General features: G+C 41.8%; 1 protein-coding gene across 11 annotated transcripts in view; it reads right to left on the bottom strand.

Annotated features, from left to right (window-relative positions):
• The window catches only part of LOC143126619 (NACHT, LRR and PYD domains-containing protein 3-like), a 213,887-nt gene extending 197,321 nt beyond the window's left edge, over positions 1 to 16,566 (bottom strand). For 9 of the 11 annotated variants that reach the window (XM_076288280.1, XM_076288278.1, XM_076288279.1 and 6 more), the window contains exons 1-11: positions 16,483 to 16,566; positions 15,148 to 15,303; positions 14,357 to 14,470; positions 14,040 to 14,153; positions 12,731 to 12,844; positions 11,471 to 11,584; positions 9,670 to 9,783; positions 3,695 to 4,308; positions 1,670 to 3,473; positions 670 to 840; positions 316 to 486 (exon numbers count right to left, since the gene is read on the bottom strand). In XM_076288280.1, the coding sequence (XP_076144395.1) occupies positions 316 to 486; positions 670 to 840; positions 1,670 to 3,473; positions 3,695 to 4,308; positions 9,670 to 9,783; positions 11,471 to 11,584; positions 12,731 to 12,844; positions 14,040 to 14,153; positions 14,357 to 14,470; positions 15,148 to 15,302 (3,485 nt within the window). In that variant the 5' untranslated portion in view covers position 15,303; positions 16,483 to 16,566. Of the gene's footprint in view, positions 1 to 315; positions 487 to 669; positions 841 to 1,665; positions 3,474 to 3,694; positions 4,309 to 9,669; positions 9,784 to 11,470; positions 11,585 to 12,730; positions 12,845 to 14,039; positions 14,154 to 14,356; positions 14,471 to 15,147; positions 15,304 to 16,482 lie in introns of those variants that run through there. The other 2 variants (XM_076288272.1, XM_076288284.1) reach the window with 2 other exon arrangements.
• Positions 16,567 to 24,399: the final 7,833 nt, after the last annotated feature.

Here is a 24,399-nt window from a genome sequence, read left to right on the forward strand (position 1 = left end):
AATATCAACGAACACCACTAACCACTCGGTGAGTCGCACAGTTTTGAAAACGAACGTTAAGGGTTGTTTTAGGACATGTTTGAGTAGCCTACTACAGTATGCTCATTGCCAGCCACCCTGAGAAGTCAAAGGCGATTCAAAACAAGTCAGAAAAGTCGAGACAGGACCAATCGTCAAAATTTCAGTTTCCCCCACTCTAGTTCATCCAAAACAAACCAGAAAAGGGCCTTAAAGTGCTAAAAACCGGAATTTTCCTTTAACATGGTCTTCTTTTAACAGTATGCATCATTTAAAACAGTCTACAATATCACTGACCTCAGTGTCTCCAGTTTGCAGTTTGGACCCAGAAGAGCATTTGCCAGTTTTTCCCCCGACTTTTGCAGGTCATTCTGACTCAGGTCTAGCTCTCTTAAGGGGGAGTTTGCCGACTGCAGAGCTGAGGCCACAATCTCAGAGGACTTCTCTGTTAGCTTACAGTCAGCAAGTCTGCAAGAGAGGCAAAAGAGCATAAAATGGCAATGTGTCACATCCAAAACTGCAAGTGGGATAAGAGAGGAAAATAAATATAACTGCCCCATATACAGACAAAAGAGTATAAAAAGGTAATGTGTCAACATGGTCTTCTTTTAACAGTATGCATCATTTAACACAGTCTACAATATCACTGACCTCAGTGTCTCCAGTTTGCAGTTTGGACTCAGAAGAGCATTTGCCAGTTTTTCCCCCGACTTTTGCAGGTCATTCTGACTCAGGTCTAGCTCTCTTAAGGGGGAGTTTGCAGACTGCAGAGCTGAGGCCACAATCTCACAGGACTTCTCTGTTAGCTTACAGTCAGCAAGTCTGCAAGAGAGGCAAAAGAGCATAAAATGGCAATGTGTCACAACCAAAACTGCAAGTGGGATAAGAGAGGAAAATAAATAAAACTGCCCCATATACAGGCAAAAGAGTATAAAAAGGTAATGTGTCATGTTTTAATCTACAGGAAGAGTGAGGGAGGAAAACAATACAACTGCCCCACATACAGTATGTGCCAGGCCCAAAACAACACTACTAAGGGGGATAAGAGGAGAGAATAATATATGAGCCCTGAATACCATACACAGTTAACGCTGCCCAACCACAGACACAACATCACTAAAGACTGATGAGTGGGATTAACCCAGAGCAGCATGAGCAGACATCAGATTTACTTAAACAATTCAGACTGGAGAGTATCATATTCAGTGTTTTACACCCCTTTTACACCATGCACCTCCATAGAACATGTGCACCTTCTGATTTGATTTGATGAGGTGCAGAGATGGAGCATTCTCATGATGGGAACATTAAAATTATAGAAAATAGATAAATAGCACTAACACTAAGAATGGTCATTAACACTGTGGAACTTCCTTTAAAAGTTAATGTGCATCCTGCATAAACTGGAGTCCTGGCATTAAAGAGACTTTATACTTTTTTGATCTGTAGTCTCCAGAAAAGCATGTTAGCTTTAACACTTTTTTTAGGACATAATTCAATAAACGTTTGGTAGAGATCCCTCTGTGTAGGCTATACTATTTTTTGATCTTTGTGGAGGACTAAAGACAATCAGCCTACATAGCAAATATGTGTTTTAGCAGAAAACTACATAATTGTGCAGTGTGTTTATAGTATTTATTGTGATACTCACAGAGCCTTTCTGCAGCATCTCACAGCTGGCACCAGTCTCCTCCGTCCCTCATCTGAGGTTTTGTATTTGCTCAAGTCAAACTCATCCAGCACCTCCTCAGACATCAGAAGCATGTGGGCCAGTGCTGAACAGTGGGCAGGTGTCAACCCATCTGACAAGCCTTTTGGAGATTTGAGATATTTCTGAATTTTTTCATGTACAGAATGATCATTCATTTCAAATAAACAGTGGAAAAGATTGATGCATCTTTCAGGAGACAAGTCATCCCTCCTGAGTCTCTTGATGTACAGACATGTTTTCTTGATGCTCTCTGAGCTGCTGTGTGTGTTTGTCAGCAAGCCTGTCAAAAGGGTCTGGTTGCTTTCCACAGAGATGCCTACAAGGAAGCGAAGGAAAAGGTCCAGATGTCCATTCTTGCTGCCCAAAGCTTTGTCCATAGCACTCTTCAACAGAACATGCAAAGGAAGGAAAGCTTTCAGGTTTCTGTTTTTTTCACTGAGAAATAATTTCAGTGCCTCCAGATGTCCTGATATGTAGCTATGAAACACAAACATGGCTGACAAAAACTCCTGAATGCTCAGATGCACAAAGCAGTAGACCTTCTTGTGGTCAAACACACATTCCTCCCTGAAGATCTCAGTGCACATGCCAGAGTACACTGAGGCTTCACTGACATCAATGCCACACTCTCTCAGGTCTTCCTCATAGAACATGAGATTGCCATTCTCCAGATGCTTGAAAGCCAGCTCTGCCAGTTTCAATATGACACCCTTATGTGATTCCAGGAGCCTCTGTCTATCTGTCTCACTTTCCTCTTGATACTTCTGGTTCTTCCTGGTGGTCTGGATGAGCATGAAGTGTATGAACATTTCAGTCAGTGTTTTGGGGGCTTCCTTCCCATCATCCTGTTCCAGTATCTGCTGAAGGACAGTGGCTGAGATCCAACAGAAGACTGGCATGTGGCACATGATGTGAAGGCTCCTGGATTCCTTAATGTGTGAGATAATTCTGTTGGCTTGATTTTGGTCACTGATCCTCTTCCTGAAGTACTCTTCCTTCTGTGGGTCATTGAACCCTCGTACTTCTGTCACCAGACTGATACACTGAGAAGGGATCTGACTGGTTGCTGCTGGTCGGGAGGTTATCCAGATGAGAGCAGAGGGAAGCAGAGTTCCCTGAATGAGACTCGTCATCAGCACATCCACTGATGATGTTTGTGTGACATCAGACAACTTCTGATTCTTTTGGAAATTCAGAGGAAGTCGACTCTCATCCAGACCATCAAAGATGAACACAATGTGGCAGTCTTTGTATTCACCATCCTGTAGCTCTCTAAGCTCAGGGTGGAAGTCAAGCAGGAGCCTGTGAAGACTGTACTGATTATGTTTAACCAAATTCAGCTCACGGAACGGAAGCACAAACATGAAATCTACATCCTGGTTAGCTCTCTCCTCTGCCCAGTCAAGGATGAACTTCTGCACTGAGATGGTTTTTCCAATGCCAGCAATCCCCTTGGTCATCACAGTTCTGATGTGTCTCTCCTGTCCAGGTAAGGGCTTGAAGATATCATTGCAGTTGATTGCTGTGTCTTCTGTAGTCTGTGGCCTGGATGCTGACTCTACCTGCCAAACCTCATGCTCATTATTCACCCCTTCACTCTCTCCCTCTGTGATGTAGAGCTCTGTGTAGATCTTGTTCAGGAGTGTTTGAGTCCCTGACCTTATGATGCCTTCACATATGCTCTCAAACTTCCTCTTCATGCTGGCTCTATGGGTCATCAGTACTCTGTTCAGGACAAGGTCATCTGTTTGGCATTAAATAAACAAACAAACAAAGAGATGAGCATTATTCATAACTAATTGTCAGTATGTCTACAACACAATTTTTTAGCATAACCGTACTTGTATAAGATAACATTTTGTTATCTTAACAGATTGTATAATATTTTGATTTCTTTTAAATAAATGATCTTTTTTCATCCAAGCAGAAGCCCTGCTCTTGGACACACACGTCTTCTAGACTCACCTGTTAGTTTGGCCCTTTTGACTGGAGCATGCTCAGTTTGCAGATGGGTGCTGCCTCTCATGACTGTGTGCTCATCTAAGGGAGGCTGTGGAGAGATCTGTGCCGTGTGGATGTGTGGATAAAGAGGGTGCTGGATGTGTGGATAATGATTATGCTGCCCCATGTCTGAGTTGGAGTACTGAGGACGCTGCCCCGTGTCTGTGTGTGGGTTTGGAGGAACTTGTGCCATGTTTGCAGATGGGTTCAGATGAAGTGCCATTTCACTGTGTTGGTATGACAAAGGCTGTACGATGCCTGTAGGTGAATATAACAATGGTTGTGCCATGGATGTAGGTGGGTATAGGTGAGACTGTGCCATGGGTGTAGGTGGGTATAACAGTGGTTGTATCCGGGTTTGCAACAGTTGTGCCATAGTTATGTCAGAGTTTGTAATGGGTTGTGTTCTAGATCTCTTTCTGCACTGGGGACAGCTGTAGTCTCTTGATGGACCAGACTGGCTCCAGTAGCTGCTGATGCACTGCCTGCAGAAACTGTGTCCACAGCTGGTGATGACTGGGTCCCTCAGTAGCTGCTCACACACTCCACACCTGAACTGATCCTGGGCCAAGATGTCCCTAAATCCACAACAGGGACAGAAATAATTGCACAGAAAAATCATCATCAAGCCAATAGCAGTTCCTTCGCACATACATTAATGGGAAACTAGACAAGACGTACATGGTGTGTAAAACCTGCCACACTAAAATCAAGCACGTTGGCAATACAACTAACTTCACAAACCTTGTCGATCGTTGGCATCCTGAGTTGACTTTGTTACTGTGTGTGCAGTATGTGCAGGGTAGGAATTGATTTGGCCGTGATGCCCCTTTGAAAATCAGAGGTTTAGGCCTACAGGCCACGGTGGCCTTGGTGTCCCCTTCTTTCAATATTCTGTTTTGCGTCAGACTAATAACGATTTTTATACAGACTATGGCCTGTCAAAATAAGCATTCACAGCGCAAATTAATTTAGTCTTTTAAGAGCCTTTTCTCAGCTTTTAAACAATGTTAGCTATTAATTTCTGTGGTGAACGGTTCATGAGAAAAGTAAATAATATAATTCAATTTAATCATAAATTACTGAAGGTTCTGCGCCCATCTCCCTACCCATTCATATCGGTGGGATACTTCACGAACCCTTCGTTCAACATAAAAAAACATATATCAGAATAAACAGCTGACCTTACCGAACAGAAAGGTGTAAAGCAGTCCCCTGTACAGTTAGCCGTTCCAGAGTAATCCAGTTTTGAATTTGCAGCAAATTTCGACATGCATGGATGTCTCCAAATTTGGGCTTTACGTTTTACAATGTGTTTAAATTATTAACCTTATTAAAATGCCATATCCAATACCCTGTACCATTTTATTTTATTTAATGATATTTATGTCAAAGATACAGGAGAGTGATAATACACACACCAGCTAATAAAATCTGTTGTTCAATATCTGATTGCTTGTATTGCCTCATGACCTCAAAATTTGCCAGTAGAATTTTGATGCATCGCAATGCATCGTAGAATCGAATTGAATCGAATCGTTACCTGGTGAATCGTAATCGAATCGAATCGTGAGGGCAGTGCCAATGCACACCCTTAATTAACACTCAGGTGTGTGTCTGTTCCTTAGCAGAAGTAAGTGTGTGTGTGTGTGTGTGTGTGTGTGCATCTTAACAGCACAAATCCTTTTTTATGTGTTTAACTTCGTAGAATACGAAATGTGCCCAGATGTCCGCTTTCCAAGCATTGGGTGCGTTTTTAATTACTCGTCTATCGCGTTCATCTCCCTCCTTCATCTTGATTCTTTAGTGTTGTTGTTATGCTAGCTAGTGCTGCCGCTTAGCATGTAGCTACAGGCTGCGCATAATTACAACGTTGCTCCGGAAATGCCCCCAGAAGTAATTGAAACTTCACAACTTTATTGTCCACTTAAGGCCAGAAAATAAACAGTGACATAATCGATTATGGCACGTTGCCGCATCGATGCTGAATCGTGCATGCCCCGCATTGCAATGCATCGCCGAATCGATTATTGTTGACACCACTAGTGTTAATTTTGTCAACGGAAGTTTTGACGAGAATTATTCATCACCAACCTTTTATTTCATGACTTGATTGTAATGTAAATTAAACAAATCTCAGTTGATTGATTTTTGGCAAATAGTAGATCAAAGTATCAAACATGAATCACTGTGGTCCTTATTAACCAATAATTTAGAAAAAAGACTAAAAATAGGACACTCAAATGCAACTTTAAAACAAGTCATTTTCAGTAAGCGACTAACACTAAAGCTGCCTGTACCCTGAATACACTGTAAAAAAGTAGAAAAAAAAGTAGAAAAAAACAGAGACGCACTCGAGGGCTTGATACGAATACAAATTTGTATTGAGTGCCAAGGTTTTTACAATAAGCCTAAGGACAAGAAACTGTAACTGTACACTGTGAAAAAAAACACGGTCTCTGTGGAAAGCCAGGCTCCAAAAACGGCAATCAAAAAGCCTGGTCCAGCCTGGACCATGAAACATAACAAACTGTTCCAGCCAATCAATGACAAGATGCTTGACGAGAGTTTTTCAGTTGCATGGGAGGGAGGGGAAGGGAGGAGCGAGCTATCTCTCTTAGAGCACCTTTCACACACACACACACACACACACACACGCACACACACACACACACACACACACGCTGAATTCTCACTTTGGATCAGACTGTGGTGGTCCACTATTGAAATTGTGAGGGTCTCTCTTCTCTCTCACACACACAAACACACACTCTTTCTCTCTCTCTCTCTGAGTTTCCATTACAGCATTGTGCAAAATAAAAGCGTTATTTGCCGAAAAGTACAAATGCGAATGGTCAGTGTTTCCATCAAGTGATGCGGTACGATAAAATATGCATGTTATCTTCTCCTGAGTTTTGACAGTTTTTCTTCAACTGCAAAAACCTGTGATAGTTACACTGAGGGGGTAAAAATGTAAAGGGAGGAAAAATATTGAAAGTGAAACCTAAACCTAAACATGGTAGCAACGTCTGACAATTCTGGGAGAGCATAGCTCACATTTAACACACTCTGAGTTTGTAAAGTTTGTAAAAACGCAACTCTGTCATTGCTTAGAGCAGTGGTTCTTAACTGGTCTGGCTTTGGGACCCACAATTTCCCATGTTCATGAAGTCGCGACCCATATTTTTTTTAGCGTTCAAGTCAACGGATAAAGTGAGCTACATCATAAGACACACAAAATACCTGTAGGCCTACTTGTTTGGAACGTGGTGATGTTGGCCCGCCACAGTTTAAATTAAAACCGCCACGGTATCAAAATCAGGGCAGACGCACAATGTAGTTGCAGTTGCTTTTTAAATAATCCTGCCGACGTATCCTCCCCTGCTGGCTGCAGCTCACATTGCAATTTAACAATAAGTAGGCCTAAAACTAGTCAGAGGTTATTATGGCCCGTCCAGTTTCACTTCACATATTACATATTGTATTGATGTAGCCTATTTAAAACATTAACTTTCTTTTCAGTGTCTCCTCATTTAGCGGTGCCACTGCTTCAGAATTAGGGGAGACGCACAATATTGTCCGGATGCATAGTAGGCGAAATGCGCTGGCAGCTGAAAATTGCAGTTTAACAACAAACAGCAATGCTAATCCGAGGTACCTGTCTAATTTTATTCCATAAATATACTGTTTTTATAGATGTTAGTGGCATGCGCTATCAAGAGCTTCCATGTGCTACGCATGTTTGTCAACATCGCAAAAACTACAATTTTTGCACAACTTGGTGGAAAGGTGTAGCACAGGCTAAGGAAAAACCATTAATTTCTGGAGCTGATCGTATTGAAAGTATTTCCCATATCATAGCCTATTAGCTTGCTTGCAACAACAGCAAAAATGAAACATGGAGAGTGGATGTCTCCGCGGATTACATTAGATGCGCACTCAATCGCGATTCGACGCAGTAAAAAAGCAACGACTGGTAGTAACGAAGGTAAATTGGATTAAAGCAAAACTTGGCCAAAAACATTTTGAATGCACTTGTGGTGATAGCCTGGCTCCGCCCTCCTACGTACTTCCACTCAATTTTAATTTCCCTTCAGTACGTCGTCTGGGATTTTGGTATTTGCAGGTTTTCTCAGGCTAAATTTTACCTGTCCAAATAGCGAACAGAGTACTCGCCTTCAAGGAAGTTAATGCTTGGCAATGGAAAGTGGCCAGACTCTTTGTACAAATGAAATGTACGTACGAGAGTCTGGATATTTTCAGGCTAGCAGTGATAGCCTAGTAATGTGAATCGCGGACTATAGCCTAACCAAAGAAAGTAAAGGAGATTTGCACCAAATAAAGGCAGTGTTGTGGGTTGTGTTTCTACAACATGTAATTGTTATCACAAAACTTAATCTCTGTCATAAACGAAGAAAGCTAAGCATTTTCTCCATTGTCAACGTGAACTACCGATATGTTCAAGCAGTGACGTGTGGTTTAATGCATGGGTTAACGCAGCGTTTCTCTAACTGTGGGTCGCGGAGACATGCCAGGTGGGGCGCAAACTGACGTGAAAAACAGGAGTTTTTTATATATTTTTTTATCTGTAGCCTGGGCCCAGGTAGCACCTGATGCGCAATGGACGCACTGTGTTATTCACAGGGAAGCGCTCGTGTCAAGGCAGCTTAGTTAGTCCCGACCTACATGAGATTTTGAACGTTGTTGTGAGAGTGGTGAATTTCATCAAAACCCGGCCCTTAAAAGCGCGTCTATTCTCCGCACTTTGCAAGAGATGGTAGCTGACCAAAAGGCTGTACTGTTTAACAGCGAGGCAAGGTGGCTTTCCCGAGGTAAAGTGCTGTCGCGCATGTTTGAGCTCCGAGTCGCCTCTTCTTGAAGGAAGAGCGCATGTTTGAATCTGCAAGCACGTTCACTAATGAACATTTCTTAAAGAAGCTGGCCTATCTTAGCGATATATTTGATATATCTTAGCGATACATTTGAGTTAAATGTCCAATTACAAGGCAAAGACAAGCACCTACCTCACCTAGCAAATAAGATTACTGTATTCACCAAAAAAACTATGGGACAGGCGCCTCGATCGCGACAGTATTATGCCTTTGAGATTTCTGAGCGAAATCGCTGAAACGTCTGATTGGGAGGCACTCTTGTGATCCCTGCAAAGTTTATTTCAAAAATATTTCCCAACCAGCAGTGCTCAGTATGACTGGATTATGGATCCATTTAATGCAGCATGTTGGTATTTCATTGAATATATTGTACAATGCTGTAAAATGGCCTATGCTTCCTAATATGTTGCTGGAAAACAGAAATATCTGTGTTATGTATTTATTTATTATTATATCTGCAGCACCAGCTGATTTTAACTCTGTTGAAGAGGATATATTTAGAACTTGTCATTATTTCAATAAATTTGACAATTTTAAGCTTGACCTACCACTTTCTTAGAGCGATGAGGGACAGGTGGGGCTCGAGAATGCTCCCTTGATCAAAGTGGGGAATGAAAGAAAAAGTTTGAGAACCACTGATCTAGTTTGTTAACTTAACTACCACAGTCACGAGTTGGGTTGCGATAGTCTGTCATTTTTAAAAAGTGGGTCCCCAGAAAAAAAGTTTAAGAAACACTCGGGGTTGATGGGGCTGTCTTTAGTTCCTGAATCACGTTCAGTCACGTTAGGGTAAATGGTGTGATTAGTAACTAGAATTTAAAAAAAAATCCGGAAGTGCCTGCAGCCACTGTTAAAAAAAAATCTAGAGGAAACACTAAAATGTAAGCGTAAAAACTTTGTTTGTTGCAATATTTGTAAAGTTTTGCATTTTCAGGGTTAATGGAAATTCACCTTCTCTCTCTCTCTTCTCTCTCCTACACTCACACACACTCGCACACACACACACCTCTCTACTCCTGTAAATTGATACAAAAACTGGATTCTCACTTTGGATTAGACTGTGGGGGTCCACTACTGAAATTGTAAGGGTGTCCCATGGACCAGTCACTTTGCATGGATACACAGCTAGGCACTGGAGACACTGGTCTGTGTGTCTGTGGTCTGGAGACATAAGGAGACAAAATATATAATAGATTGAGCCAGCAGATCTTCACCATGCTAACAAAAGTTAGCATGTTTGGTAACACTTCACTTTACAGTATCGACATAAGAGTGACATGACACCGTCATGAACACATGACACCGTCATGACACATGAACCCTAACCCTAACCCTAATCCTAATCCTAACTCTAATGTCTAGAGATGCACCGATTGCAATTTTTTGGGCCGATTCCGATTTCCGATTTTTCATAGAGTTTGACCTGCCGATACCGATTTTAGCCAATTCCGATTTAATTTCTTCTAACCATTTTTTACAGCACACACAAATAGTTATTTTCTATCTTTTCTTTAATAGAACATGTTAATATAGAAATGTAAATCAACGGTATCAATAATGAAATGGCTGTTAGAAAAATGGAACCGATGAGCAGACAGATTCTTCTTCAAGTCTAACTTCAGCTGCAATATCAAACTAAAAAGCTTCCCAGTGTGGGACATTCATTTCACACACTGCTAATATTAATGCAGTTATGGAACACCCATTTTTTTTCTTCTCACATCCAAAAATATAAGAATAATTTTCATGATACATTTGAACATGCTACCATGGAACATATTTTTATGCATTTATGGGAGGGCGAGGGAAATGTGGGAGTAGGCTATCACGCAAACACAGGGGAGGAGAAGTGCTACTGTAATAGCGATTAGGTGCTCCACCATATATGAAAACAGCGCACATCTGTTTTGCGGTGAAAAACATAAATCCAAATTCCGGTTAAATGTATCAATTATAGGCTATAAAAACTTTCAGAGACAGCTGATTCAGTATTCAGAGCATCAGTTTTCTTCATTGTAGGCTACTATGTCAAAAGCAACTTTAACTTTTGTTTGCCTTTCTAATAGGCTATCGTTTGTTCACTTTTAAAACATCCCCTTCTCAATCTGCTAGACTAGGGTAAAGCATAGCCCTAGTCTACGTGAGCGCAGTAAATAGTTACAGTATTTTTTTAGTGGAGTAAAACTGCTAGGGCTACTGTATGTCGCTACTTGTAGGCATCTTATTATCATGTAGCCTATGATCGCTAAACTTTGATTCTTTTTAATGTCGCAATCGGTTATCTCCGTTCAGCTGCGCTTGTGGTTCAGCTGTGGGCCCGCAAATAGTGGCAGGGACGGGCGGTGATGAGCGCTGTTTACGTAGCCTAATGAAGTGACAGCTAAGTAAATTCCATGCAATATGGCAAAGCACAGCGTTCGCTGCATAGAAAAACCCAGTAGCCTATTAGATATTTCTTTGTAGCCCTACATCCAGCCCTGAGTGTTGGCCTGTTTGCTAGCTTCTTCAAACTTTACAAACTCAGCTGGGTGTTGTTACAATTGTGGTGCGCGAGAGCATTTGACCGGCATAAAATCAGCATGTCTCAGACTGACTGGCCGGTCGCTCGGTGCATCTCTAGTTATGTCATAAACGTTTATGAATTGTTTATGACACGTTCATGACAGTGTCATGTTACTGTTATGTTGATACTGTCTAGTAAAGTGTAACCGCATGTTTGCATACCATGACACACACACACACACACCTACTGTACACACACACACAACCCCCCCCCCCCCCACACACACACACACACACACACAAACACACCAACTCTTGTAAATAGATACAAAAGCTGAAATCTCACTTTTGGTCAGACTGTGATGGTCCACTACTGAAATTGTAAGGGTGCCCCATGGACCAGTCACTCTTCATGGACACACAGCTGGGCACTGGAGACACTGGTCTGTCTGTCTGTGGTCTGAATACATAAGAAGACAACACACATAACAGACTGATCTGACACAGCTTCACAAACTCTCTCTCTCTCTCTCATTCAATTGAGATTTATTGGCATGACAAAAAATACAATTTGTATAGCCAAAGCACACATGTAAGTAGTAGTGTGTAAAGAAAGAAAACACAACATCATGCATCATGCATTACTGCAACGGCAGTTTGTGTGTGTGTGTGTGTGTGGCTATGTGTGTCTTTTGTGTGCTTCGCTGATGAAGTGGCTCCCTGTGTTTATGGCAAGCATCTATATATCTTGCTGCGACTCTTGCACCCTTTTCTTCCTCTCCTGATAATATTCTTAGACTTGGATCCTTAAAGTTTTGAACAATATGATAAGTAATTTTGTATTCCTGTATTTATAATTTGGTTAGGCCAAATTGTTTGAGAAAGGGTGGTAAGGTCCTGAGGCTGACTATAGGTTGTGTTAGTTACACTATTAGTATGTGTGAGTCTCAGGGCTAGCTGGATGAGGGGGCTTGTTTTTGCACTCATCTCTTGGCTCTTTAGGGCTTTATAACAATAAGAGTTGGAATCACCTGCTTTGAGATGTTCAAAGAATTTGATACCTCTTTTTTTATTTTAATTAATAAAGGGTATTGGCCTAATTCAGCCCTGCATGCATTGTTAGCTGTGTTCCTCTGTACCTTGAGGATACTTTTACAGAACTCTGCATGCAGGGCTTCGATTGGGTGTTTGTCCCATTTTTCAAATCCATTTCACATAAGGGGACCCCACACTTCAGTGTCGTATAATGCAATTAGTTCAATAACTGTTTGGAATATTTTGAGCCAGATCCGAATGGGTATGTCAAATTGAATTGAGATTTTCTGATGGCATAGAAAGCCGTTCTTGCTTTCTTTTTCAAATCATTCACGGCCAAGTTGAAATTACCAGTTGAACTTTTTTTACTTGTTCTATTGCTTATGTACCCAGGGTTCATTTCTTTCCAAGATATCTGGATTTTTATCTGGATATCTGGATTTAGTAGTCTCTCTCTCTCCCTCACACACACACACACTCTGTCTCTGTCTCTCTCTCTCTCTCTCTCTCTCACACACACACACACACACTTGTCTACTCTTGCAAATGGATACAAAAACTGAAATCTCACTTTAGATCAGACTGTGATGGTCCACTCCTGAAATTGTAAGGGTGCCCCATGGACCAGTCACTCTTCATGGACACACAGCTGGGCACTGGAGACACTGGTCTGTGTGTCTGTGGTCTGGATACATAAGACAAAATGTATAATCAACTGAGCTGACACATCTTCACAATAGTAACAAAAGTTACCATGTCTAAATACCCTCTGTTTCAAACACACACACAAATACACACACCAGAGCTAGTGAGCGGTGCGAATATCCTGCTCCTCGCTGAGGTGGCTGTTCACTCGGCCGCTCCTCTGCTCAAATTCACGTCAGGCCGCTCCGCTCAATTTCGCTCCCCGCTCCACTTCAAAATCCTCCTGCTCCAGTGAAAACGCTCCACGCTCACTCCAATTTAAAAGAGGGAGAAATAATCTACAAGCCGAATTGTCACCTTATAAAACTTAAATCCCAAAGAACTAAGAACAACAGCAATATCACTCATAGAACATTTATTTTAAAAGATAATGGAACACCGAACAAGCTTGGCAACGTCAATACACAAGCCTAAAACTAAAGGGATCAGTGGGATTAATTGCCTAAAGAATTCAGGCTTAGCATCCAAGTTTTACTTCAGCCTTACTTGATATGAAGCATATTCAAATTGCTCACGTATTTCTTCGCTCCGTAGCACACTCATGTTTCCGCGAAATTTGTCTTCTTAAATTCCAAAATGAATCTTTACTCACTGGAACAGTGTCACCACATGGTTGTTCTTGCTCTACATTGTTAATATCTAGTTGTTTTGTAGGAATAGTACTCTTGTAAGCCCAATACTTTCAGTTTCCTTTCTAAAATATTTAGCGACTCCATCCCCATCAACAAACTTACTATAACTTTGAAATGCACCTGTCTTGGTTTCATTAGGAAGACATGAATTCTGGGTGGATTTGGGCATGCCTCAGACTCGTGGTGTGAGCGGTATCGGAGCGAAATTGAAGCGGAACAGAGCGGCCACTCCGGCCTCTAAATTAAAAAGCGCTTCGCTCTCCAACAAAATTTTAACCGCTCCGCTCCGCGCTCCGTTTACTAGCTCTGACACACACACACACATACAGAGACACACACACACACACACACACAGAGACACACACACACACACACACACACACAGAGACACACACACACACACACACAGAGACACACACACACACACACAGACACACACACACACACACACACACACACACTCACACACACACACAAAGAGACACACACACACACACCAACTTTTCTAAATGGATACAAAAGGTGAAAAAGGTGAAATCTCACTTTGGATCAGACTGTGATGGTCTACTACTGAAATTGTAAGGGTGCCCCATGGACCAGTCACTCTTCATGGACACACAGCTGGGCACTGGAGACACTGGTCTGGGTGTCTGTGGTCTGGATACACAAGGAGACAAAATACATAATAAATTGAGCGACACATCTTCACAAAAGTAACACAAAAGTAACACACACACACACACACACACACACACTCTACTTCTCTCTCTCTCTCTCTCTCTCTCTCTCACACACACACACACACACACACACACACACCTGTCTACTCTTGCAAATAGACACAAAAACGGAAATCTCACTTTGAACCAGATTGTTGTGGTCCACTACTGAAATTGTAAGGGTGCCCCATGGACCAATCACTCTTCATAGACACACAGCTGGGCACTGGAGACACTGGTCTGTGTAACTGTGGTCTGGATACATAAGGAGACAACATATGCAAAGAGATACAGAGATACAAAATACATAATAGATTGATTCAACACAGCTTCACAAAAGTCAATAAGGATAGCATGTCTGCAAACGAAAATAATCGGTTTTACCTAGCTCCATTTGCTGCAGCCAACAGTTAATAGCTAAAGCAGCCAGGCAGCTACAGTGATACATTCTGGGGGCATGTTCATGAGCCACCATGTTCATTGCCAGAATTCCCCATTAAGTACATTCATCCAAGCACACCAGCGCTGTCTTTGCCTTGTGTTGCTGGAGACTCATTGCTAGGGTCTCACGACTAGTCAGATCACTGGACTTCTTGACAGTGCACTCTCTAAATGTGCAATAATACTATATAAAATGGGTAAACAGTGTAATATTGCAGACTAGGTTTTTCAGTGGTGTTCAGTGGCTTCAAAATAAACATTTGTGATCATGCGTCTCCACACACGTTGATTGATCAAAAAAACGTTGATCATTTTCTCATCGACATCTGTGGGTGTGCAGGGTTCAGAAAGGGCGAGACAGCGTGCACACATGGCGGGATGATAACTGTTTTGGGCACAAACTAGCAAAGAAAATTGTGATGTGTCTGGCACCCCAATGCGCCAGGTGTAAGATAGGGCCCTTGATGTCTTGGATTCTGGAAACAACTCACCTTTGATAAGACAGCACTCTTCCTGTGCTGACCCCCTGATGCCCATCAGTGACGGGCTCCTCATTCTTCATGGACATGGGGCTGGATACAGCACATGCTGCCCTGCCTGTCTGATTTCCACCAACGGCATCATCCTCTTCTTGAGGGAAATCCATTCTAATCAATCAATCAATAAGAAAATAAACAGAGTGAGTGAGAGAGAGAGAAAGATGAGTGTCCCTCTCTAAAAGAGAGATGAGTAAAATGTTTCTGATGAGAGGCTCCTCATGAAGGACCAGGAAACCACTGGCAGAGGAAGTAGCCTAGGCCTATAATGGAAATCAATATGAGCACTTAAAAATGAGACCTTCCCTACTACTACTTGTACTACTACAGTACAATTAATAACCTACTAGCCTGTGCTAAGTAGGCTACTAGCCTACTACTTTTACTACTACTCCTACAATTCGCTGAAAGGTGTGTTGCTCTGACTGTGTCTGGTGTTTAACTTTAACGCTCTAAGACGCTAATGGGGTTTGACAACACTGCTAAGTAAATACCGACAGTAGGCCTGAAACGGAAGTCTGTGCTTTTGAATGGAGACCTTCGATAAAAGGCAATATGATGTTTTTTTTAATATATATCTGTAGGGGGAGCCTGTCGGAATATGCGGCCCTACAGTAGCCTAAAGAGGCTAACTCTACTTTTGGGCCTTAAAAAGAAAAAAAAGAAAAGTTGATTTTTAAGATTTCTCTGATGCCCATTACGAGATGTCGTGATGCCTTATTTTAAACATAGGATAGGCCTATAACAAGAGGCTAGGCCTATTCATGGGTTTCATCAGGTCCCTTTTCACAGGTGTATTAATCAAGCACCATGCAGTCTGCATTGATAATCAAGGTGCTTGATTTTATACACCTGTGGGAAGGGATCTGATGGAACACATGAATACATACCGGTACATGTTAATAAAGTAGGACCGCCCAGGCTACACCATTCTAAACAGGCTGTTTCTACCTTACCTGTCTGCTAGGCCTAATAGCCTAATTATATATAGGCTAGGCCTACCTAATTTAAGCTATTTGTAACTAGGCTACGTTTCAGCTGATCCATTCGACAGACTACTTTACTAGGCTACGTTTAGGCCTATTTGACTGAAGGCAAAATTAGACAAATTAGGCTAAAGTCAGGGCCTGAAAAGTGCTATGAAATGTAGGCCTATAGTCAACGAACAAATCCATGACGACTCCGACTGGTGTCCCTCTCCAAATTATCTCCAATCCACGAAATCGACATCAATGAACGCTTCTCTGTAATCAATCACAACCTAACATTTAACTCGCTTTATCTACTTACCTCCATAAAACGTCAGAAATGTTCTTGCCCGAACACCGGTCTCTGTTGTCTCTGATGTCCCTTGATATTTACTTTCGATTTCACTTGTTCCGCGTTCATTACGTGGGCAAACGCTCTGCTGTAGGCTAATGTGTCGGTATTAGTCCTTGAGCCAGAGGGGTTGGTCGGTAGGCTATATAATAGGCTATCTGAGGGGAATACGTCTCATAGTGATTTTTGGCAAGGTAGGCATTGGTAGAAAGACTCCAAAAGGGAATATTAGGCCTATATCAAAACGTGTGCAGGTGAATGTAGCTGACATGCAGTTGCATTTCCATTCTGTAGGCCCCATCGAAAGGCATAGGCCTACATTCTTAAAAGGGTGGACAGTAACTAAGTACAATTAGCCTAGTTGTACTTAAGTAGGATTTTGAATATCTGTACTTTACTTGAGTAATAATATATTTGGAAACTTGTGACTTTTACTCCACTACATTTGAAGTATGAGCATAAAGTAAGCTTTACTTTTAAGCACATTTGAAGTCATTGTTTAATGCAATAATGTGATAAACCACCTTGAAGTGTTTTTTTTTTTATATCAATTTGAACTTGGCTTTAGTAATGATGAATCTTCATCAAAGCAGAATCTTCATCAGAACATCCTCCATATAGCCTGGGACAACCCAGACGAAACTGGTAGCAATTGAGATTTGAGAAGTGGTCTGGTGTTAACCTAGCCTGGCGTTAACCAGGCTATCCTCCATGATCATTGATCGCATCATTATTCACTCACTGCCTTGCACAACAGACAGATTGAGGAAGTCATTCATCCCCAGGGCCATTGAACTGTTCAATGCATCACTTAAGGGAAGAGGAGAAATAGACTTCTCCGCATAGTCTGTCTGCCTCTTCACCACCTCAATGTCTTGAACTGTCTGTCCACTAGCCACTTTACCACTGTCTTCTGCCTCACTGTTTGCGTGCTTTATTAGCACATATGCACAACCCCTCCCTCCATGCCACAGCCGAACTCTGATCACACTTATACCTTTCTTAATATAGTTATTTATATATAGATATAGACTTTATTCTTGCACTGTTGCACTGTTTGACTTAGAGGACCACAGGCTCAGTCCCTGCTTCAGTCATTGCAAGCGCACCTGATTGATTAATCACCCACTATGTGGATACTGGTTTTTTTTTTTTAGAATTGATTTAGATTAAGTTTTATTTAGTATAATTTGTATTTTAATATATTTAGTAGTATATTCTTTATATTCTACAGTCCTTATTGCTTAGTTGTGTTTTTTATATTATATACGTCTAATTACTTTTTCTGCTGTTAGTGAATGTGTGTGTGTATGTTGTCTGTATGCTACTGTGACCTTGAATTTCCCCTAGGGATCAATAAAGTATCTATCTATCTATCTATCTATCTATCTATCTATCTATCTATCTATTGTGAAGTGAAATACTCAAATACATAGTGGAATAGATATATAGCAGGCAAATCCACCCATTTCCAATGATAATCACAGAACAGTGCTTATAAAATGGTAAACACTACACTCTTGTGGTCATAAAGCGGTACTGCATTTCATCATCATTTCCTGATCTTCCATTAACCGAGCCTGCTGAATGCATGCTTGCATGATGCTTACAATCTCTCTAAACATTTCAGTGGTTCGGGTCACAGCTGACACCGTACATATAAAATATTCAACAATTGCTCTGCTCTAAATGCTCGGATAAAAATGTTCCAGAGTCTTTGTTGGAGAAAAAAACATCATACTGGTTGTACTGTATGTGTCTTTACAGGACACATTCTAAATTATTTTTCTATTTATTTTGTACATTTTTCATTACACTAAAGAATACAAAATTTGCAAAACTTGCCAAACACATTTCATCAGACAACTTTTCATCTGGTCTGTGCTTCAACAGTATGTGATCAACAGTATGGTCTTCTACAATCCTCTTTCATCTTTCCCTCTAAGCACAAAGACAATGACGGGCTGATACTTTAACAGCATTGTCACCTGCTAATACCAGTGACTGACTATACAGTACATATGCAGTCACTCATGTACTGTATAGTTTCTTGGAATATTCTTTTAAATGCAGGTTCAATGACTAAATTACATCTTGTGCACAAATATTACTATTGGGGAACTACTTTTTCAAAGCAGTTTTGGCATCAAGGTTATTCTCTTTGGATGCCTTGTCTGTGCATTAGCCTATCTAGAAGAAGTCCCGAGTCCCTTTTTTTGATATATACTGTATGTGAAGTGATGTATAAAATGCAAGCGTATGCACCAAATACATACTGTATGTATATATTGCTATGGCAACACTTGAGAACAAGCTAACGAGGGGGCTTGTACTGATTTACCCAGGCCTCATCTGCTGCCTTTTCAACACAATGTGTTTTCTTTCAGCCTACAGCGTCAAGTCCTGCAGAGCTACATAATTCATCTGAAATGGATTTTTCTCCATCACCCCTGAAATGGCCTCTGCTGCGTAGAGTGCATCATGTCCATGAAGTATTGTATGCACAAGCTCATCATGAGCTCCTCATCCTCACAAATGAAATGTAAAAACTCCAAATTATCCAAACTTCTTAGTTCCTCATGGATGCATTCATTACAGTTTTTCCACAATTCCTAAAACATTAAACTCCATTCTCTGAGCCAAATTCTCAGTTGCCTGAACACATTTCTTGAATTGATCCCACTTTTGGCAAAACCTTAGACAGTTTTCACATATAAAACACAATTTGCAGATCTCATAGACTCTTTTTACAACACATTCTCATGTCATAAGACACATTTTGCATTTTAATGCACTTCTGATGCATAACGGTAACCATAAGTGGCAAAAGGTAAACACAGATAGAGCGCAAACGTGGGGAAAATGTGGTGGTGGTGGGGCTTTGACTGAACACAGCGCTCCCTCACATCAGCTTCTCCTCACTACGGATGCGGTCCCCTTGAGCAAGGCACCTCACCCCAACTGCTCCCCTTGAGCAAGGCACCTAAGTCCCCACCTGCTCAGAGTGTGTATGTGTGGCCCTAGTGTGCTCACTGCTCTGAGTACAACTTCTGCTGAACACCTCAAAATTCCCTGTCTATTTACTATAACCTGAGGTCAAAATTGTCCAACACACAGTTTATATTGTTACAGCCATCTCTGGATAGGCATGCTACTGTGTAGTGACAGAGATCCAGGGATCCACTCCAAAGGGCATCACGCAGCATTTGTAGACAGAACACACACATAACATTGACTCATGATGACCTCATGGAAATGTGATAAAATAACACACAGCTTTCATTTTCCTTTAATTGGGCCTGTTTATCCAAATATAATGTTTACAATGACATTTCTACACTTTTCTTAAACAGATGACTGGAATCATTATGAAACATACATTAAAATATACAATTAAACATATTGCTGTTGAAATTCTATATTTTATTTGAAAAAAAAAAACATCCAGCCTGAATCCCCTAAAAGTAAGCTGATGGTGACTGTGGCAAGGAAAAGCTTCTGTTTGAGCCCTCTTGTACCCTAGACCTGTCATCTCTTTTTCGACTTTTTCTCTGGCTTCCTGGTTTCCCTGGGTGTCTAATGCAGACATGCACTATGAATGTTTGGACATTGCATAGAACATTCCTGCCCATTCAGCACACAAGTGCAACAACAACAGCATTCTGACAGGCGAACACAAAGGCAAAATGGTAGGCAAAAACACGTCACAACAGCATTAAAAGCCTTCATCAACGTCTCTCCACGGATACCAACGCGTCTACCCCTGGCACTCTCCCTGATGTGTTTCTCCTGCTGCTCCACTGCTTGATGTGTCTTCCTCTTCTTCTCAGCCTGAGACATGTTTGTGTCCTCCTCTTTTCCCTTCTCCGTACGTTGACCCTTGGTGCGTGGTCTGTGCTGCTCAGGCTGAGAATGTTCTTGTCTCTCGGCCTTTCCTGGCTCCTTCTTACTCGTCCTGGATTTCTGGGTTCCAATCCTTTCCTCATGTTCCTGTGTCGAGTTCATTTGGCTTTCCTCACATCTCTCCTTCTTCGTCTTCTCTTCCCTGACTTTTCCCCCAAGTTTATTTTTGGCCTTTTCTTTCGACGTCTCCTCAGGGAGCTTTTTCTTCCCCTTCTTCACCTTCTTCTTCTCCTCCTCCTCCTCTTCATCGTTCCTCCTCTCCTCCAGAAGGTTGAGGTTTTGCTGTTTTCTGTTCTGAAGATGTCTGAAGAGCTTCTCCTGCTCCTTCCTCTTCAGCTGCCTCACCTCCTCAGCCTCCTCTTCCTCTCCGTTCCGTCGTGCCTCTCTCTCCATCACGGCCCGCTCCAGGATTTCTTCCTGAATGCTCATCTCTCTCGTGACGTCTTCCTCGTCCAGCGGAGTGAACAGCCTGTCCTCAGGCTCGTCCCTTTTTTGAACTGGTGTGTCCATGTCTAGTGGAGCTTTCAGTCCAGCCAAAATGCCCGATTGAGAAGGTTGTTGTTTCCTCAGGGGGTTGCAGATTTCATCGTCAGTCCCGGAGCTCTGACCCTGCGGACTGTTAGGGGGAGCAGACCTGCCAGTGCCACGGATGAGCACAGGGAGTGGTCTACGGGCAACTCTGGCCCCATCCCACCTGCTGTTGGAGGAGCATGAGGATGAGGAGGATGAGAAGGAGGAGGATGACGAGGAGGCCTTCTTCTGTGCCACAACACGCAGGTCCTGTTGGCAGGACTCTGCATCAGTGCCAGTGAGTTGGATGGACGTTGTACTGCATGGAGTGGTCTGGCGAAGTTTTTCCTCGCGCAACACAGTCGACGAGGAGGCTTTGGGAGGGATGGTGTTGGAGGACGTTGCTCCATCTTCCCCTGCCCTTGGCCCAGAGGAGTCCTGGGGAGGGATGACGTTGGAGGACGTTGCTCCATCTTCCCCGGACCTTGGCCCAGAGGTGGCAGGGGACGACGGCACAGCTTTCTTCACGCGGCGCCTGAGTCGGGCTGTCGATACGTTTTCATCAGACTCCACTTGCCCCTCCGTAGCTCTGCTCTGGCTTGGAGCTGGGAGGACAGCTGAAGCGTTTTGGCTCGGTAGACCAACGTTCCTGCTCTCTTCGGCAGGTGGTGAGGGCAGGTGTGCAGTGACCTGCTGAAAGTTCAGATGTTATTGTTTTATTGCATCATTTTCATGGAATAGATACATCTTATATATGTTGCAAAACTCATTGGCTATCACTCAGTAACAGGCAATAAAATATATGCCATGGGCATTATAACTGTTAAATTTCAGATCTCGAGACACACACAGTATCCGTGTTTAATGTAACTTATTAATTAAACTTTTTTTTTCTTTTTACCTCATGGACTGGTGCAGGCCGCCTCTGCAGCTGAGCCCTCATGAGGTGACTCTCCATCCTCAGCTCGTCCACCACGACCTTCAGCCTCTCGATCTCGTCCACATGCTCCTTCTCCTTCTCCAGCATGTGGTGCAGGAGAGCCACCAAGGCTGACCGGTCGACACACACCACGTGACTCTGGTGAGAGCGGTGTCTCGGCACGGTCACCTTCTCAAGCAGCGTCTGACCCAAAGGAAACCACAAAGTAATAAGTGTTACAGACACATTTTACAGTAGGTCTACAGATAGGAAATGATGCATTAAGATCACTGGCTGAAAAATGAAATAGATGCTTTCACATGGATAGTATTTGAAGGCATATAGCCCTGTCATATCACATATCTAATGTGATTTCTCAATCCTGTTAGATATGCCCATTTTTTGTAACTCTTTGATGATCTCATTATATCAAGTCAGGAATGTAATGTCTCCTCTGCTTTATCTGCACAACAACTTTCCAAACTGGAGACTCTAAATGTTGGAACAGTCTCATTTCTTCACTTCTTTTGATATGTTCTATTCCAGTTATGTTTTTCCAGTTTTAGTTCTCATTTTTGGTGTTATTTTGCCAATAGTAGTCAGTGGAAAACATCAAAGAACAGAAATATAAGATGACCTACCATGCAGTACCGTACAGTTGGAGGAATACTCTCCTCTTCCATAGTCTCCTACAAATAAATAGTTATTTGATCAAAATGAGTTCTGCTTGTAATTCATGATCAAATTTGTTTCACTTACTCTTAACAGTGAATTCACATACCTGGGAAGGGTCAGCGTTTGGTTGGGTGAAATATCGATACATTTCTCTTTGAGAAAAGGTGGTTCAGGAAAAACCTGTAAAAAGATCAAATGTCAAACATGAATAATCTATACAGAATATGATTATATTCTAATTATAATTAATTATAGAAATAATTGTTATATAGAAAGTTTGTTTGACATGTATTGGAAGGATTTCATGTTGTTGATGAGACCTACCAGTAAAATTCAGCAGCTTCTTTTCTAAATAATAACACTAACAATCATATAGACTATCTATGTGTGAATGTTGAGTTTCAGCTAATGACTATTTATTGTGTTAATTTTTATATGACATTTCCATGTCTACACTGTGACGTTTCATAGTGCTCCCAATTGTGACGTCATGTCGCTTTGTTGAAAGAACGTGCGTGCGTTATTCTAGGCCAAGCGGCAATGAGACAGCCAACATTCTAATGGACTGACCAGAGCCCTATTAAGGCTTTAGGACTGACTTATCAATCAGGGCCGTAGTCAACATACCCCCCCCCCCCCGTATTCATATATGATCAAAATGCCCCCGTGCGCTATCAAAAGTTTCCATTGACTGCACCATTGCTGCAATAATGCACCATTACGGCAATAATGCTGTCAATAATATCGCTAAAGCCACCGGTACAATTCTCACAAAACGTTGGGAGGTGTAGCACAGCCTAAGGAAACCCCATTATTTTTTGGAGCCGATCAGACTGAAAGGGAACTTTGAAGCATTTTACATACATTGTAGCCTATTTTCTCGCAGTGATAGCCTACTGCCATTTCATTTGATTTTATTGGATACATTTATTCTTGCCTGCGTCATTCATTTCTTTCACGTCTTACAAAATAATGCAGTCATATGCTAGTATCAATGTCAGAAATTAACCTGTTTATGAAATGGTAAATGGATCTTGCATGTTACATTCAGAAGTGCGATCCATAGGCAAAACGTACTGTAGGACTCAAATGTGGCAATCAAACCTGCTGCTAACTTATACCTGTTAAATGAGGCGACGCCACACAAGTTGGAAAAACGTTTACAATGCACTGGCGTATCACAGACAATAACCAAAGAAAGGTATGTGCATCTCCATCCACCCAATAAGTGTTTATGTTGGAACACAACGTAATTTCTGTCAGAAACCAGCCGATAATGTAGGAGGTAACATGTGGTTAGTTAGACAGAAGAGGGGCCTCTTAGTAGCCTATTCCTGAATCGTCACTTTCAAACTACCTTAAAATTGTGTGATCAGCCGCCAGCATAATACAATCAAAATACAAATATAAAAACATATTGAGCTATTCCTGAATCCTCACTTTCAAACTACCTTAAAATTGTGTGATCAGCCGCCAGCATAATACAATCAAAATACAAATATAAAATCATATTGAGCTATAGGTCCAAACCGGTCTTGCTATCAACCATACATTTGCATCGCATCTAATAGTCAACAAGTATGCCATCAGATCTGGTAGCCTAATCTTAACAGTCAACTACTACGTTTTATGACCAATCAAACTTTTAGTCTACCGCTTCCTGGGCCTCATTACTGTAATGCTGCCAGGACCCACCGTATCTGCGCACAAGTGGCCAACATAAAAAACAAGCAACGTTGTTGTTGTGTTTCAAACACAGAACAAACACCTTCCTTTATATCTTTTTTTTTTTAAAGGTATGATAGGTCAGTACAGAAGCATATCTTGATTTTCTTGATGTTCAAACTCAAACCTCCACTGGATAATAAGGTCTTGTAAGC

This window comes from Alosa pseudoharengus, unplaced genomic scaffold (genome assembly GCF_046254945.1).
Source record: "Alosa pseudoharengus isolate Yale_2024_CS ecotype anadromous, Long Island Sound unplaced genomic scaffold, YU_APseudo_1.1 YU_APseudo_1.1_scf_1, whole genome shotgun sequence".
NCBI classification, from domain to species: domain Eukaryota; kingdom Metazoa; phylum Chordata; class Actinopteri; order Clupeiformes; family Clupeidae; genus Alosa; species Alosa pseudoharengus.